At 42.5% G+C, this 16,973-nt stretch overlaps 1 protein-coding gene across 3 annotated transcripts in view; it reads right to left on the bottom strand.

Moving 5' to 3' along the window:
• The window catches only part of ERC1 (ELKS/RAB6-interacting/CAST family member 1), a 245,201-nt gene that overhangs the window by 124,926 nt on the left and 103,302 nt on the right, over positions 1-16,973 (bottom strand). For 2 of the 3 annotated variants that reach the window (XM_068970755.1, XM_068970756.1), the window contains one exon: positions 9,317-9,448. The exons of the other annotated variant lie outside the window; for it this stretch is intronic. In XM_068970755.1, coding sequence (XP_068826856.1) covers positions 9,317-9,448 — 132 coding nt within the window. The remainder of the gene's footprint in view (positions 1-9,316; positions 9,449-16,973) is intronic. 3 annotated transcript variants of the gene reach the window in all.

Raw genomic sequence — 16,973 nt, 5'->3', positions numbered from 1 at the left:
AGGCGCAGCCAAGGGGAACATAAACTGCATATAAACACCAGCGGGAAGCCATCTGGCTCCTACGACTGTACCTTTGTCTGCATTTTGGATGACTGCCTCTGTCGTCAATAACTCAGTTTATCAGACTGCTCAGGAGAGTCCAGGGTAAAGGCCAAACACCTGAGAACGCAGTACGAACAAACAGATCTGTCACAGACCTGCCAGGAAGATTCCATAAGCGCCTCCCAGTACAGCAGCAGTCACACGTGGTGGATACAAGCTTAAAAACCGCTGGCTTGGAAATCCAGTATCTACAGACTGCGGCCCTCAACTCTGGGCTCAACGTGAGGCATGCCAAAGTTTTATTACTTCTCCACTGCAGTCCCTATTTTCGTTTAACTTCTGAAAATGCAGATGTGGTCTTTTTGTTGAACAAGAAGAAAAAAAAAAATCAAGCTGAAATTCAGAAACAGGTATGTCCTGAAGTTCCAGGATAATATAAGCATGCACTATTTTATCAGAAAGTTTCTAAAAGGAAGACAGGAACAGACAAACAGAAGTTGTCTTTTAAAAAATTACTTCACAAATTAAAGTGATTCCTAATCTCTTTTTAAGAATTACTTTACAAATTACTGATGAATATAGGGATTTTTTTTGGGGGGGGATCATAACCATCACATATGGTTATTTCCTGGGGGCTTCAGTTTTCCTTTCTAATTTCTTTAGCTGTTGTCTACTGACCCCATCTGGCAAAACTAGAGAGGAAGTTATACTGGCCGAAGCTTCTGGCAAGTCTAAATTGTTCATTTTATGTAGTAAGAAACTAAGAAAACACAAGCTCAGGGTGGAAGGATTTGAGGGTTTCTTAGTTTAACCCTTCTACAATACATATGGTAAGAGGGGAACCCCGTAAATAACAAAAGGTCACGGCATTCTATTAATAACTGGAAGACTTCACCTTGCTGCCTTTTCCTTGTTATCATAAAGATGCTTGTTAGGATTCTGATCTGCTATTACAAGTTTTATTAAAACTGAGATCCCTGCTTGCTTGCTTGCTTGTTCAATAATGATACAAAGATTAATTATTTCAAAAGTGTATCCAGCATAACTGGATAAGATTTTAAATAGAACAAACAAGTTTTTGAGTACAGAGTTAGTAAATATAGAGAAATGTCAGTTTAAACCATGCAAATCAGCCTTGAGATCATAGGTTGGTTATTGCTGTCTCTCATTCTTACTATCAACATTCAGAACTAGTTTCTAACTAAAAGGGGATAAAAATTACAAGGAGAGACTGAAGGACAGTTTTTAAAACACACCGAGAGTTTCATTTTAATTTACATCTGACTTATTTGGCATTTGTGAAGGTGACTACAGCATTCAAACAGTTTCAACTCTTTTTTTGAATGTTTGCTGTCTGAGACACTTGAATCTTGAGACTTGCTGTTATTTGAACATATTTGGGTGATTTCCACTAATAAGTGGACTGAAATGCAGAATAATACTGGGTTGCCATCACTGCAGACTGTATCATTCCTTCAACTTAACACGCATTTCATACAACTCTCGAAGATCAAAAGGAGAAGTCTAAACACAGAGATTTCTGCTACGGCTGGGCACGGCCGTTTAACTGCTTCTTTCAACCAGCCAGAGATGGCAGGACCCTCCTTTGAAGTGGCAGCACTGGTGGCCTTTGAAGTCCCCTGTCAACTGCAGAGAGGCTCTGGTGGGGCTTCTCTTGTAGCCAGCTGTCACCGTGAAGGCAGACGTGACGTATTTCCAGCAGTCTCACTTCAGTCTGTCAAGTGCCTCATTTCATAACCAGTCACCGTAACAAAGGAGACCCGAACTCTGACAGCAGAGCAACCTTCTACAATGAGACTTACTAGGTGCATCTTGAAGGAGCCTAATTTAAATACTGGAATGATTACACACGGCGAAGAGATCATGGCTGCGAATTTAACTGTCACATCTCCTCAGACCCTTGAATGTTAAACACGTAGCTTCCATATGTTTATCAATAAAATGTTACATGACAACAGCATCTTCAATCTTTGCACTGATGAAAAATGATGACGTCTGCAGAAACCAGTGAACTGCTTTAAAAGCACAGTTTACGTTGCCAACAACCAAACTTTCTTACGTTGTTGTTGTTCAGCTGCTCAGTTGTGTCTGACTCTTTGCAGCACGCCAGGCTTCCCTGTCCTTCACTTCACAAACCCCTATCCTGGAGTTTGTTCAAACTCATGTCTATTGCGTCGGTGATGCTATCTGTCTGTCTCATCCTCTGCTGCTCCCTTCTCCTTTTGCCTTCAATCTTTCCCAGCATCAGTCTTCCAATGAGTAGGCTCTTCCCATGAGGTGGCCAAAGCATTGGAGCTTCAGCATCAGTCGTTCCAATGAGTAATCAGGGTTGATCTCCTTTAGGACAGACTGTCCTTGCTGTCCAAGGGACTCTCAAGAGTCTTCTCCAGCACTAAAGTTTGAAAGCATCAATTCATATAACATCTCCTATTTCCCCATTATTTCACAGCATACGTTTCTAGTCATTTACTAAAGCTGTCCAAACTATCTTCAAGAGGAAAACCTGAAAGTAAATTGGAAAATTATGCACAGACTACGCTCCTGCACTGACCTAAGACATGCTCTCAGAGAATGAAGAATCTGGTGGCCGGAATGATGACCACATGGCCTGCCTGTTAGTAGGCTGTGGCAGCCTCAGCTGATGCAGAGGCTAAAAATTCCAGGCCAGGTGAGGGGAGGGGAGGATTTCCTCAAGTGACAAGGATGAAAACTCGTATGAAGCATACATATGAAAACGGTTACTTAAACATGTCATCACTGTTGCTGGATCAACCAGGTAGGGTCTATGGATTCTAGACTTCTTTGAGGCCTTGGACTCGTGGGACCAGCCCTCACTATGGGGCTGTCAAGGGCCATGGTGGAGATGAGAGAAGTGTCAAGAATGCTGAGGTCTACTGACTGCCTGTCTCTAAGTGCTGTATACACACAGCCGCTCCTCACATGGCACGTGCACCGCGTTATGCCAGCACCTCCCCAGCACTACGTACACACCTTCTCTGACCGCTCAAGGAGCTGATGCAAAGCAACTCGCCTGAGGTCACAACCTGTAAGTGGTGGATCCGTAATTCCAGACAAGGCGTCTAACTCGAGAGCCCACTTCTTAGCCACCAGGCACGATGGTTTCCCTGCAGCTCTGAAGGGGCCTCTGAACCAGAGTCACAGCACAGAGTCTCAGCACCTGAGCTGTCACTCCTGCCTTTCTCGGACTCGACTCCCCTCCCACCAACAGCGCCTAAGTTCTGTAGGATAAGAGCGCTTTCTCAGATGAGAAGAAAAAGCCTGAGGGAAAGACTGGTTGGAGGGTGAGAAATCAAAGAGCTCTGAATTTGGATGGCTTCCAATTGAGATGGCAGTGAAATACTGGAGTAAAGATACACAGCCGATATGCTCAGATGAGAGAACCGGGCTGAAAAGACAAACCTGATGTGGTCACAATTCTACTACCATATAATACAGCTAACATTCTTCAGCAAAGCCTAAAGAATAACCTAGATGGATAAACAAAACCTCTTCTTTGCCTGACACTAAATAAGACTGAGTGCGTGCATAAGCCACCTCCTCCAGGAAGCCTTTTGTGGATCTCTCTGCACTGGATTACATGCTGCCCTTCCGCTTCTAGTTTTTTTTCAAGTGAAAGTGGGTTTATTTAGAAAGACACACACATTTCATGGGCACAACGCTGTCCCTCTCAGAAGGTGAGAGTGGCCCTTCCTCTTCTACTTGGAAAGCCCTCTATTCAGATCCTGACCAGTGGCACTTAGCAATCTGAACCATGACTAAAGACAGGTTCATTCTCCAGTCGTTCCCAGTAAACATGGACTTCCTGAGGCACAGGCTGTATCCCATACCTTCTTGTTTTCAATGCTCAGTATCTGGAAAAATATATGGTATTCAATAGATGCTTATGGAAAAGGCAGCATAAGTGAAAGTATTTTATTTTCTGAGCATGACCATCAATTTATAAATGAGGAAAATATAATTTGCTCTAAATACTCAGATCAGTACAGGATTAGGTTTATAGAACCAGATTACGAGCTATCCGTTTTGGCAGCAGCTGAAAGTAAGAAGGCAATGGGAAAGCTGGGGAGTCCAGTCACAGGCTCATTGCCATGCCGTCTTCTCCAGGCTGCCCAGCTACCAGTCCTGCTTCATGGCGCTACCTGGTCCGTGTGAAACAGTGCTTGCCCCATCACAGCAATAACTGCTATGGAACTGACTGGGTAGACTCACAGCCGTAGGGGATTTAATAAATCCTTGAGAATAAAAACTCTGATGCTGGGAGGGATTGGGGGCAGGAGGAGAAGGGGACAACAGAGGATGAGATGGCTGGATGGCATCACCGACTCGATGGACATGAGTTTGAGTGAATTCCGGGTGTTGGTGATGGACAGGGAGACCTGGTGTGCTGCGATTCATGGGGTCACAAAGAGTCGGACACGACTGAGCAACTGAAGTGAACTCAAGAATAAAAACAGGACACCTGGCAGCAGCCACTGTGCAGACCCCACCCGCGTGCATCCAGCATCCACTTCCTCTGCAATCACACCTGACAAACCAGAGTGAGGAAGACAGAACCGCAGAGAAAAATTTACCGCCTTCAGAAGTGACAATCGAGCAGGAGAAGCAAGCAGGCGAGCTGTAATGAGGCAGCTGTGCTGCCCATATGCACCAGGACAACACAAAACGAAGCTGCATCACGTTTAAGTGACTGTGCTGCCCATTTTCACACCAAAGAACCAAAAACTACTGGCAAGGAGGTGCGCCTGCCTCTCCCTTCTGCCGGCCTGGCTGACCGGGAAGGCAGAGGACTTGCAAGCTGAAGGGAGCACCTCGAGGGACGACAAGAGGACCTGGAGTGGAGATGACACTGGTCCAAGGTGTCCTACAGGCTATGAAACGCACTTCAGTCAGGTGTCACTTTTTTGTTCAAATAATTTTTAAAATCTGCACAATTTTAATATGCAAATAAATTTTTTTTTAAAAATCCGTGTTAAAAAAGATATCTAGCAAACCATTGGTAAAACCTCATTATCTTCTAGCTCAAGAATTTACACTTAACATACATGCCAAACATATATGCTGAACAATGGCAAAATGGCAATTTGAAAAAAAAAGTATTACTATTAAAAATGAGCTCTGAAAGTAAAATAGGTAGTACTGACATATATACACTACCCTGTGTAAAACAGATGGCTAGTGAAAAGCTGTTATATAGCACAGGAAGCTCAGCTTGGTGCTCTGTGATGACCTAGAGGGGATGGGATGGGATAGGGATGGGATGGGGGGTGTCCAAGAGGATAGGTGTATACATATAGCCAAGTCACGTGGCTGTACAGCAGCAACCTGTATTGTGGTATATCACAACATTATAAAGCAATTATACTCCAAAAAAAAAAAAAAAAAACCAAAGGGATTTTTAAAAAAGTAAAACTCAGAACTCACGCACATGTTAGTCATATTGAGAGCAGATATTTTCATTGCTCAAAATATTAAAAAATATACTTTAGGAACAGATATAAACCCAACTTACTGAGTGACAAGGAAAAAGTCTTGCTATTTTAGAGGCATTCTTTAACATTTAGTTAGCAATGTGCTCTTTCAGAAAATAAATTTACTCTGGAAGAATACCAGCAAAGATATTTACAACATTCAAGTGCTAAAAAACAAAAACCAAACCATGTCCAAAATTTTAACTTCAAAGCAACATTGCTGAAGGTAGACGTTGCTTCTACCCCTGGCAACTCTGAAACTGGTTTACAAGAGAGCAATATTTTACTCTGTGTTCATACAGACTCTTGAATTGAACAAAACACAAAACCTGCCGCAAGTTGAGCAGGGTGAAGTTTCAGAAGAAGAAAATCACGTGGAAAAGAACAAAGCGAAGGTGAGAGGACCCCCTGGGTTCCCCCCTCAGGATGACTGAGTCCCTTCATCCTCTCCATCTGCTGACACAGGTGAGGGGAGGGCTTCCTTCCCTGGATCATCGCCCCACCTCCCTAAGTGTGGGGCGTGGTCTCCACGTAGGGCAGCAAGGAACAGGAACACAGGTAAGTAAGGGGTCCTGGAAGAACACAGGGAAGGCGGAAGGATCATCTTCCTTTGATGGGTTTCCTCTGCTCGAGCTTTAAAAGGTTCTGTATTTTAATGAGAGACGGTTCCCAATTTCCCATTGCTCCTTGAGAAGTTCAAGATGCACAGACCCTCCTTCTATCAGGAGGGGCATTTCTTCTCAGAGGCTAAATCGAGGCAAGAGACAGAGATGCTGGACCTGAGGAAGATAGTGAGCACTGTGGCTGACCAAAAAGTTTGTTCTGTCAGGGAATACGTTCTTTAATACCGTTCTTGGTGAAAATGAAACACAGGCCTTTTATTTGTACTTAAAACCAAATGAACTTTTTGGCCAACCCAATAGAATGTCCTTAGCCAAAAAAGCCATTTTAAGATATTTCAAACAAATACCTGTAGATTACTTTGGTGCATACAATTAATACATTCAAGCAAATTAACAGTAGGACTAGAAGACAGACCAAAAAAAAAAACAAAGCAGGGACAGATGATGAAAGCTGGAGAGGACAGTGGAGGAGGGTTATGTGGCCCCAGAAGAACAGACATAAAAGCGGTGTCTTCATACCTTAAACCACTTAAAGCCCAAATGACGGGCCTCATGCAGAATTTCACTCAACAGCTTCAGACAGGCAGTGAGAAGCAGAATGGTGGGAAGAAGGTAAATAAGAAAGAGAGAGAGAAAAAGGCATGCAAGTAAAAGCAAATTATTTACAACCACTTCAAAAGGTATTTCCAGTTTCTTACAAAGCTCAGTATAGTTTTCCCTACAATCTAGCAATCACACCCCCAGGTATTTACTGATGTCCATACAGAAACCACGGATATTTACTGCAGCTTTATTCACAATTGGCAGAACACTGGAAGCAACCAAGGTGTTATTCAATAGGTGAACGAATAAGAAAACTGTGACACATCCATGAGGTGGAATATATCCAGAGAAAAAACAAAATACGCTCTCAGGCCACAAGAAGACGTGGGATAACTTTCAATGCAGAGGCTGAAGGAAAGAATCCAGTCAGGAAAGGCTACAGGAAAAAGATTAGGGAGCGGGGAGGTGGGGAGAGATGAAGAGGCAGGGGTAGTGGGACATGAAGAGGAGGAGCGTGGGGAATTTTTAGGGACTAAATCTACTCTCTAGGATCCTGTCATGATAGATACATGCCATTAAGGACTCAGTAAAACCTGTAACATGCGTAACACAGACAGTGATCCAAGATGTAACCTATGGACTAGTTAATAAAGTATCAATACTGGCCCATCAATTTTAACAACTGCATCACATCAACACAAGATGTTAACAGAAATGGAAACTTAGGTTTAGGAAGGTGGATGTGGAAACTATGTAGGTTGCTCAACTTCTCTCTAAACTAAAAAAAACTGATCTAATTATCAACCAGCCCCAGAAAGCAAATTACAAGCAGCTCACACAGTAGCCTAAAAAAGAACATGTAACAGCGGTCTTCATATGTGATTTATTACCAATCGCCAACATTTCTACATGATCTTTGGTAGAAAAGTTGTTGTTTAGTCACTAAGTTAGGTTTGACCCTTGCAACCCCATGGACTGTAACCTGCCAGGCTCCTCTGTCCATGGGATTTCCCAGGCATGAATACTGGAGTGGGTTGCCATTTCTTTCTCCTGGGGATCTTCCTGGCCCAGAGATTGAACCCACATCTCCTGCACTGCAGGCGGATTCTTTATCATCTGATCCCCCAAGGGAAGCCCCCTGGTATGGAAGAAAGAAAAAGTGAAAGTGAAGTCGCTCAGTTGTGTCCGACTCTTTGCGACCCCATGGACTGTAGCCTACCAGGCTCCTCTGTCCATGGGATTCTCCAGGCAAGAATACTGGAGTGGGGTGCCATTTCCTTCTCCAGGGGATCTTCCCGACCCAGGGACTGAACCCAGGTCTCCCGCATTGCAGGCGGACACTCTAACCTCTGAGCCTCCAGGGAAGCCCAGAGTATGGAAGACTTGTCACTAAATAATGATCCCAAAGCAGAAAAAAAATCCTGACAGAAAAACAACAACAAACCAGGGGTGGGGGGAATATTCTGAAAAGAAAAGGAAGAATGTAAAAAAGGTAATACCCAAGAAAATCCCTCCTTGCCCTGGGACAATGGCTGACACCACCCTGTTCTCTGAGGCTCTCCACTACCCCAGGATCTGTTTAATAGTACATTAATACTCAAATAGAAAGTGGACCACGGCATTTATCTAAGAATAGGGCGCTAAAAGAAACTCATTCTGGAAAGACTGATTTTCCGTCAACTTTGCTAATAAATGTCAGTCTTTTTACACTTGACACTGGAGAAGCCACAGGCCTGTGTCTAATGTATGAGGGGATTGCCTGGTGGACACCATGACATGTCTGCTTTGCAAGGCACCCTTCTTCCCGGCTATGAGCTACCCTAGTTCATAAAGAGCCATGGGTGGTCTGAGCAGAGGGCTCCCCGAAAGAGTCATGTGAACACTGTTCACCTGGTTTAGTGCTTATGCTTCTCCAAGAGATGGAAACAACACTGAGAAAATTGCGGTGAGAGCCTTCACTCGTTAAAACTATTTCTTCCTCTCACACCTCCCACCTTTACTGTTCCTAATAAAAAGTTTAACGCAAGGGTATGAGGCTCTAAAAAGATGTATAAAAACAGAGAAAACAGACAGCGGCAGAATTCTTCACCAAGTCACCTCGAGGTGGAGACACAATGATCTGGGACTCCAGGTGTTGTGACACCAATGTCCCTCACACCTGTCATCAACCTCAACTTGTCACAACTTTTAACTGCTCCTGTGGACAAGACAGACTACAAAAGAAATGTCCTGCTCTTTGAATCATGTCTGACTCCGAAATGTGTATGTGTTCCCATCCCATTTAAACGCAGAGTTGTGCTTAGTCTGGTAACAAACTGGCAAATTCCATATCATCTCATCAGATGTATGTGTCAGCGTACACAATCAATATACACAAGTCAGCCCCAGACACTTAGAGCAGAGACCTCTGCAGGAACATGAATCAATTCTTTCATGACTATATTTCAATTCTTATTTAAGTCTGAATACTTACGCTCGATGATGTGTATTTGAAAGCCTGCAAACACGTGTTATGCACAGCTCACCTAGACTACACTGGTTGGGCTTTACCTTTCCTTCACCCAGCAGCACGGCCTGTAACTGCACAAAACTGCAGACCTGTTTCTCAGCACTGGTCCTGGCTGACTCCTCCTGCGCCAGCACCATCTCTCGCTCTGCGGTTATCTGCACACTCTCTCTTAGGGCTTCTTCCAGCTCTTCAATCCTGTCATCCTTCTTACGGAGACTGTCCTGGAAAACGATGGAAGACTCGGTGAAGGAGGCTAATTGGTTAACCCAAAGAGAGCCTATTTATCAAGAAAAAGGCTATGTGCTGATAAAATGTTCTTCTCTTCAGACGTACATCTAGGGCAGAAAGATGTGGGCACAAAAGAGAATAAGACAAGGGAAGAAAGAGTAAAGAAGCTCAAGAAGTATATTGTTACTGAGAGCAAAGCGTCAAGTGAATTAAGCAAGAGAAATCTGTGATGGACTTTCTCCATTAACAGAGAGAAGAAAATTGTGTTAGGCAGACAGGTAGCTAGGGCTTGATTAGGTAAAAACACAAAGCTGTTTTTGAACTACACTCTAAACTGGGCTCAAGGCCAGCTTTGATGAAGCAGTGTTCTTTGGAAGGAATGATGCTAAAGCTGAAACTCCAGTACTTTGGCCACCTCATGCAAAGAGTTGACTCACTGGAAAAGACTCTGATGCTGGGAGGGATAAGGGGCAGGAGGAGAAGGGGACGACAGAGGATGAGATGGCTGGATGGCATCACCGACTCAATGGACATGAGTCTGAGTGAACTCCGGGAGATGGTGATGAACAGGGAGGCCTGGCGTGTTGCAATTCATGGGGTCGCAAAGAGCTGGACACGACTGAGTGACTGAACTGAAGTAATAAGACTCAATAGCAAAACATTCTCTTTCCCTCTGAAGTTAAGCCTAGATGAAAAAGTTAAGTAAACAGCATGATCAATCAGATTATATTCTACATACATACTGTTGGCAAACTAATTTTTAAAAGAAATGAAAAGGAAGATTTTTTTTCCTCTAATGAATTAAATAGAGCAAAGATTTTTCTCAATCTCATACAAGAAAACTACAAATGATAACTGGATGTAAGCAACTGGTCTGCCTAAGGATGAGTAATTTGGTTAGCCAACCAAAACCACTAGCCCTGATAATCTATACAAGCTCAGAAGGACGTTCTGGGGAGGTAAATATGGATTTCTATCAGAAACGCAAACATGGCCTATTACACAAATATAAATTACTAGCTGAGAATTCTTATGGCAAACACTGTCCAGAGCTCTAACAAGTGACTGAAAACTACTGCAATGATAACATTAACAAATTCAAGTAGCACTTACTCTTCTACCAGTAGAGAAGATCAAACTGTGAACTGCAAGGAAAAAAGAATTCAGGCTCGTGGTGGATCACTTTAATACCTCGGATATAAAGTGCTTATTTTTTATTTATTGTTCTATAACAAGTTACCACAACACTTGGCAGCTTATAGTAATGGAGAACAAATTGTTTGTCTACACAGTTTCTGTGGGTCAAGAGCAGTTTACCCTAACAGCTCTGGCTCCAGGTTCTCTGATAGGGGACAGCTGAGATGTCAGCCAGGGTTCAGCCCTCTGCTTCCCCATACACGGGGGCAAGCTGGTGATGACCACTGGCAAAAGGCCTCTGAGGCTCCTCTCCCCATGGCGCCTGGCAGTCCTCAGTGCAGGTGACCCAGGAGGGCAGGGCGTCCATGTCTCTTGTGCCAGCTTCAGAAGTCACACGTTGTCATTTCTGACACTTTCTACTATGCACGAAGGCTGACCCTGACACAAGGCTACACAAGGGCCTGAGAACCAAAAGGTGAGGATGCTCTGGGGCCATCTTGGAAGACAGTTTTCATGGTGCCCAAGGATATGGCTCCAGCATAAGAAAAGTGGATTACTAATGAAGCAATCAAGAATGAAGACAGAGATTATCCAAAGCGCTTCTGAGAGAAACCTAACAGTTTGGACAGCAGAGCCCTTACTGAAAAGATAGCTTTGGTTAGGAGATTATTTTAGAGTGGAAACCAAACAACACTAAATTAAAATGAAACCCAAACATACCGAAAATGTGAAAGGCAGATATTCAGAAGACTTCACAAAACTGAGTTATATATCAGCGTATCATTGGATATGAGATTAGCAAAATATGCATTCTGTCAAGATTTGGAAGAACACCTGCAATTGGCTTGAGTTCTAATGACAGCTGTTGTGGTTATGGTAAAAAATAAAGAGTAATCCAACTTAAGTCAATGACAATTCAGTCCTAGGAATACACAACAATATGCCAATCAAAGTTCAACTGAAAAAAACTACTGGGTCAATGCCTAGATAGCTACACAACAGAGGTTTATTAATAAGTTGTTGTTGCTCAGTCACTCAGTCGTATCCGACCCTTTGCCACCCTATGGACTGCAGCGTGCTGGGCTCCTCTTTCCTCCACATTTCAGTGAAGTTCCTTCCTTTGGGGAATGGACCCATTTTTTTAAAGAAAATACAAGAATGAAATATTCAGAGTCTTGTTGACTCCCCCTAGGTATTGCCCTCTGTAATCTCCTGATCCCGCATGAATTTTCAGCATAGAAGTCTATCTACTCTTTAGGCAGACAGGAGGAAAAGTCACAAAATTCAGCCAAAAACGAATCTAATTTGAAACCACAAGAGAGGGCTGATTCGTCCTGTTTGGAGTCAATCTAACTTTTTAGCATTCGCTATCTGGAAGAAAAATGTGAATCTGGCAGCCTGGGGTCAGGGAAACTAAGCAGAGAAAGAGACTTTCATTCACTGGCTCTCAAACTGACTTTTCACATGGTTGAACTGATTCGTGCAACCCTAAACTTAAGACGTGTCCTGTGCACAGCAGACAACTGAGGGAAGAGCCAGGTGGAGACAGTAAAGGAACACGCTTCACCATTTTAAGTAACTGCTTTCACTTCAAATGAAAGCAGTACCTGTAGAATTTTATGTCAGCTGCCATAGATCACGTGTATGCTCATCAATACTAACACAGGCCAGTTCTCTGTCTCTGGATTAGGCACTGCAGCCTGCTGTTACGCCAGCTCTACTTACTAGCGGGGCTCCAGTGTGACCCCTTCACTCACAGAGGAAAGGATTGGAGGAGGAGGTTTCTGTGACTAGTTGGGTGGGGTGGGGGGGGGGTGGTGGTGGGAGATGGGAGAGGGAGAAAGGAGAAGAGACGCTACTGAAGAATTCCTCCAACTCTTAAAACAGCAAGCCTCCTACACTCACACAAGATTAGGCACAATCTGTGGCAGCTGTAACTCTGCTCAGGCAATTCCACAAGAAGACAGGGCGGACCCGCTGGCAAATCCCATAATCCCACCCCCCTGCTTCCCTCCTCTGAACTTTGCTTCTTGACATCAGCTCTGTCAACATCAGCTTTGTGCCAGCTGTGAGACTACTCCCCACTGCCTGGCCTTCAGATCAAACGTTCAGAAAGAAAAGCAAAGGAAAAAGGGGGAAAAAAAGGAACAGCGGCAATTAAAAATTAATTTTTTGTTCCCTTCAAACATCTCCCTCAAAATGAAAAGAAAAGACTCAGTAATACAGTAACATAAAAACAGATCACTTGATACAGACAGATCTCATTAAACTTTTCTCAGCAGCAGAAGGAAGGGCAGTGCAGACTTCATGAAGGACACTGGAGGTAGCAGCACCACGCACTCATCGCCCTGTCCCTGGTCCTGCCGGTGGAGGTCATTCACTCGGGTGAACACTGAGAGCCGCTTCCTCTGGGGTAAATGGCACTCACCGGAGAGTTTAACTTGCGCTGAGAGATACTAATGTTAACCGCTATCCATCATCCTTAATGTGAAAAGACAGCAATTCTTTATCGTCCTCTACCCCACTGCTTACCCTTCCTTCCACCTTCTCAACCCCCAAGCACAAATACACATGAGGAAGATTTCATTAAAATCATTCAACATGTCAGAATTCAATGGCCAATTTCTCAGATGTTTAGTGAGGTGGGGGGTGGGGTGGTAAAAAAATTGAAGCCAGATGCACTGATGAAGTCAATTTTAAGAAAGGAACACTAGCCTAACACAGGGACAGAATTTGGTTTCACACTGACTACTTTTTGTTTTAAGGAAATGCCTTGGATTAAAACGAAAGATATGTTCTTCTCTGCTCTCTTTAAAGTCACTCAAATATCTCCCACAGTTCAATTTGTTAAAAATCAAACTCAAAACAAAAGCAGGTGCATTTCATTAAAGAAATGGAAACGTACACATGAAAAGCAATGCTTTATATATAATCTATTTAGAACATCTAGGACAAACAGCCCACATGGATGGGCAGGTTCTCATCTTGAAAATTCTGGCAGCTGATTATCAGAAGCTTGGGCAAGGACATGTGGTTTACTTAATCGTAGGACATCTCCTCTGATAATAACGCTTATAAAAAGAACAAGCACACCTTTTCCAAGTCTTCACCAAAAACCCCAAAGATAACTTTTTACTTAACGTAATAAACAACCGATGTTGTTCCTAAGAGGGTGTCTCTTGTCTCTGAGGTCTTGGCAAAGGGGCTGCATAGACACCTGCTTCTGCTCTCTGTTAAGGGCTCTTCACCTTCTAAATTCAGAGGAGGAGCTTCCACGATAACACAAAGGAAGGGATTAAACCATTTGTTTCACTGAAGGAGACCCCAGTACTTTTAAGAATTTTCCTGCCAAATGTAACATTAACCACTCATCGTTTTATGGGGCACATTTCTGAAATAAGCTCAAATGATATGACTAAAAGTTCCCATAGAATAGGGCTAAACTTAACTAAAGGAAACAGCCTAGCAGGCCACACAATTGTACTATCAGTAAACATTCTTTCAGTAAATTCCACTGGCTATTCAATGGAACTGAATCTGTCCAGGGGGAAACGTATCTATTGAGGACATTTCAGACATGGCAGAATTTCTTTAAATAATTTTAAGACTTGTTTTGCTTTTTTCTTAAATGGTAAGAAGGGGCACAGTTTGAGCTAAAAGCTTTAACATGTTACACATGTGCCAACAGTATGAGTAGGTGCTTTACCTGCATGAAAACATAATTTTCGGATTTCAGCAGCTACCCACACGCTTGTAAAAACAGATACTGATTTGTAGTACGTACACTTTTCCTGTGTAATCCCTAATTCCATTTAAATGTATTAAGAATTCCATAAAAACCCACCTATGCTCACATTCTAGACAGAAGCAGCCCTAAGAAAAAAAATTAACCACAAAGGAAGAAATGATGCAGAATTAAATCTTTAAATAGGTTGAGAAGATCTGTTAAGAAGTCAAAATTTATTTTTACAAAAACAAGAAGAACAGTAACATCTGGCATGTGACACATCATGTACTCTTTCTAGAAAGGTATCCATCTTAATTTTTTAAACGGTTTTCTTAAGTAATTATCCCCATGGCCAGTGTAAAAACCAAGGATAAGTAGTCTTTATTTAAAAGAAAAAAAAAGTCTCTTACCAAAATGGAGGAAAAAAAAATTTTGTAGGTAGAGCAAATAAAATGTAATTTTGAAGAAAACACAAATGTTTCACTGATTCTGCACCTAAGAGGCGAATATGCCTAAACACATGGAAAACTGCTTTTTCCTATCTCTATCTCTACTTTCTCTGAACTCTGTCCTCAATATTCACTGGTCTCAGGAGAGCTGGTTTGTGGAAGCCGCCATGTCTTTTCAGCAGGCCCATCAGTCTGCCTGACAGTGCCCTTTCTCAAGGTTAAATCCAGATACCTACCTTTGTTATAAATAAAAACAGAGCACGAAACACTACTGATGTGAGCCCCCTGCTCCCAGTTCAGTCTGCCCTGCCGTATTAGAATGTGGCTAAAACCTTAGTTCTGTCAAAAGACAAAATAAATGTCACTGCTGAAAGAATAAAAATACATAAGGTGACCGACCACTCTGAACCAAGGGAGGACGGTGTTTCCTTCATTAAAATGTGAGAGGCTTGTAATAGTAACCTGTGAAAATTTTCAAGAATATTAGGATGCTAAATTTAAGATCATTATACATGATTTTTAAAATCTGTAACTAAATTTTGAATATTTACAACAATTATAGCTGTAATTAATGAACAGCTTGGGGCTTCCCTAGTGGCTCAGATGGTAAAGCATCTGCCTGCAATGCAGGAAACCTGGGTTCAATTCTTGGGTCGAGAAGATCCCTTGGAGAAGGAAATAGAAACCCGCTCTAGTATTCTTGCCTGGGAAATCCTATGGTTGTGAAGAGTTGGACACGACTAAGCCAGTAACATTTTCACTTTTTAATGTATGCAAAACATTAAGGCTAAAAAGAAATTTTAAAAAATAGCCCTGAACCTAAGGCAGATACAAACTAGACAAAAAGGGGGAAGGAAGGGAGGATTAAATCACAAACGAGGGAGGTGGGAGGGAGGGTCAGGACGGGGAACACATGTACACCCATGGCTGATTCATGTGAATGTATGGCAAAAACCACCACAATATTGTAATTAGCCTCCAATTAAAATAAAAAGGAAAAAAAATAAATCACAAAGGAAGATTCCTGAAACAGGGTACTGAAAAATATAAAGCAGTAAAATATAATTAAACACACAGGCTGTGGAACAACAGGGAAGACAGTAACCAGAACAGGGTAGAGCTCACCAACAGAAGTTCATTTTAAGCCGGAACCTTTAGGCGGTAAAACTAGAAATTCACAGAAAGACTGCCTAAGTGAAAAAGTGTACATCAGAAAGCCAATGAACTATATTTAAGGAAGACCTACACCACCAGGTTGTATAGTATAGGGTAGCTATGCTAGTGAGTATCTCACCTAAAAATGAGCTAGAAAATACTTAAAAGACTGAAGCTCCCAAGGCCAGGCTAAGACGCTTGTGAATGAACAGTTCCTGACATCTATTGATGCAACTGAAATCAGTGAACAGTTTTCTACAGAGAACAATGTGCAAAGTACCAAGACAGGGTTCCCAAAATCAAATATGGAAAAGAGACAGCACACAAACAGCTTGTAATAAATACAAGGTAAGAAAATGAGCTCTGAAATTAAAGCAGAAACAAACTGTAATGGAACTGCAACACAGAGTGTGATTAATTCCCACTGCGAGGAGTTAGGCAGGCTTCACCAGGCAGGGGACATTTGATCTGAACCTTAAAAGATGGGTAGGCTTTCAATACAAAGCTTTTCTAATCCCAAAATGACTATCGGTCAAATCAGCTAAGACCTGCTTCCCTATGCTGTTTATCTGGGAGGTTTCCGTTGCTGGGGTTTATGTAATTCCAGCTCTTCACATGGCAATTACTCATGAACTGCACTATGTCACATCTTTTCACACATCCAGCACACAAAAAAGTGCCTTTAATAAGCATATCTAATATTCACAGGGAGTAAAATAATTCTTATTTCTCTCTCTCCTCACAGCACTCAGAGAAATGACAATTCCATAATGGGCTCTCAATAAACATTTACTGAGGACGACGACAGCTGTTGTCGTTTAGCCACCAAGTTGTGTCCAACTCTTGTGACCCCATGGACCACAGCCCACCAGGCTCCTCTCTCTGTCCATGGGATTTTCCAGGCAAGAATAGTGGAGTGGGTTTCCATTTTCCAATTTAGCCAATTACAGGGAAACATGGCTTATAGAAATGAATGAAACAACTTAGAACTGACTTTAACTAATACAGAGCTAAATTCCTGAGTAGGGGAAAGTATGGCGAAACTCATTG

Source organism: Capricornis sumatraensis, chromosome 4 (genome assembly GCF_032405125.1).
Source record: "Capricornis sumatraensis isolate serow.1 chromosome 4, serow.2, whole genome shotgun sequence".
NCBI lineage: Eukaryota > Metazoa > Chordata > Mammalia > Artiodactyla > Bovidae > Capricornis > Capricornis sumatraensis.
This window is presented reverse-complemented; position numbering and strand designations above follow the sequence as displayed.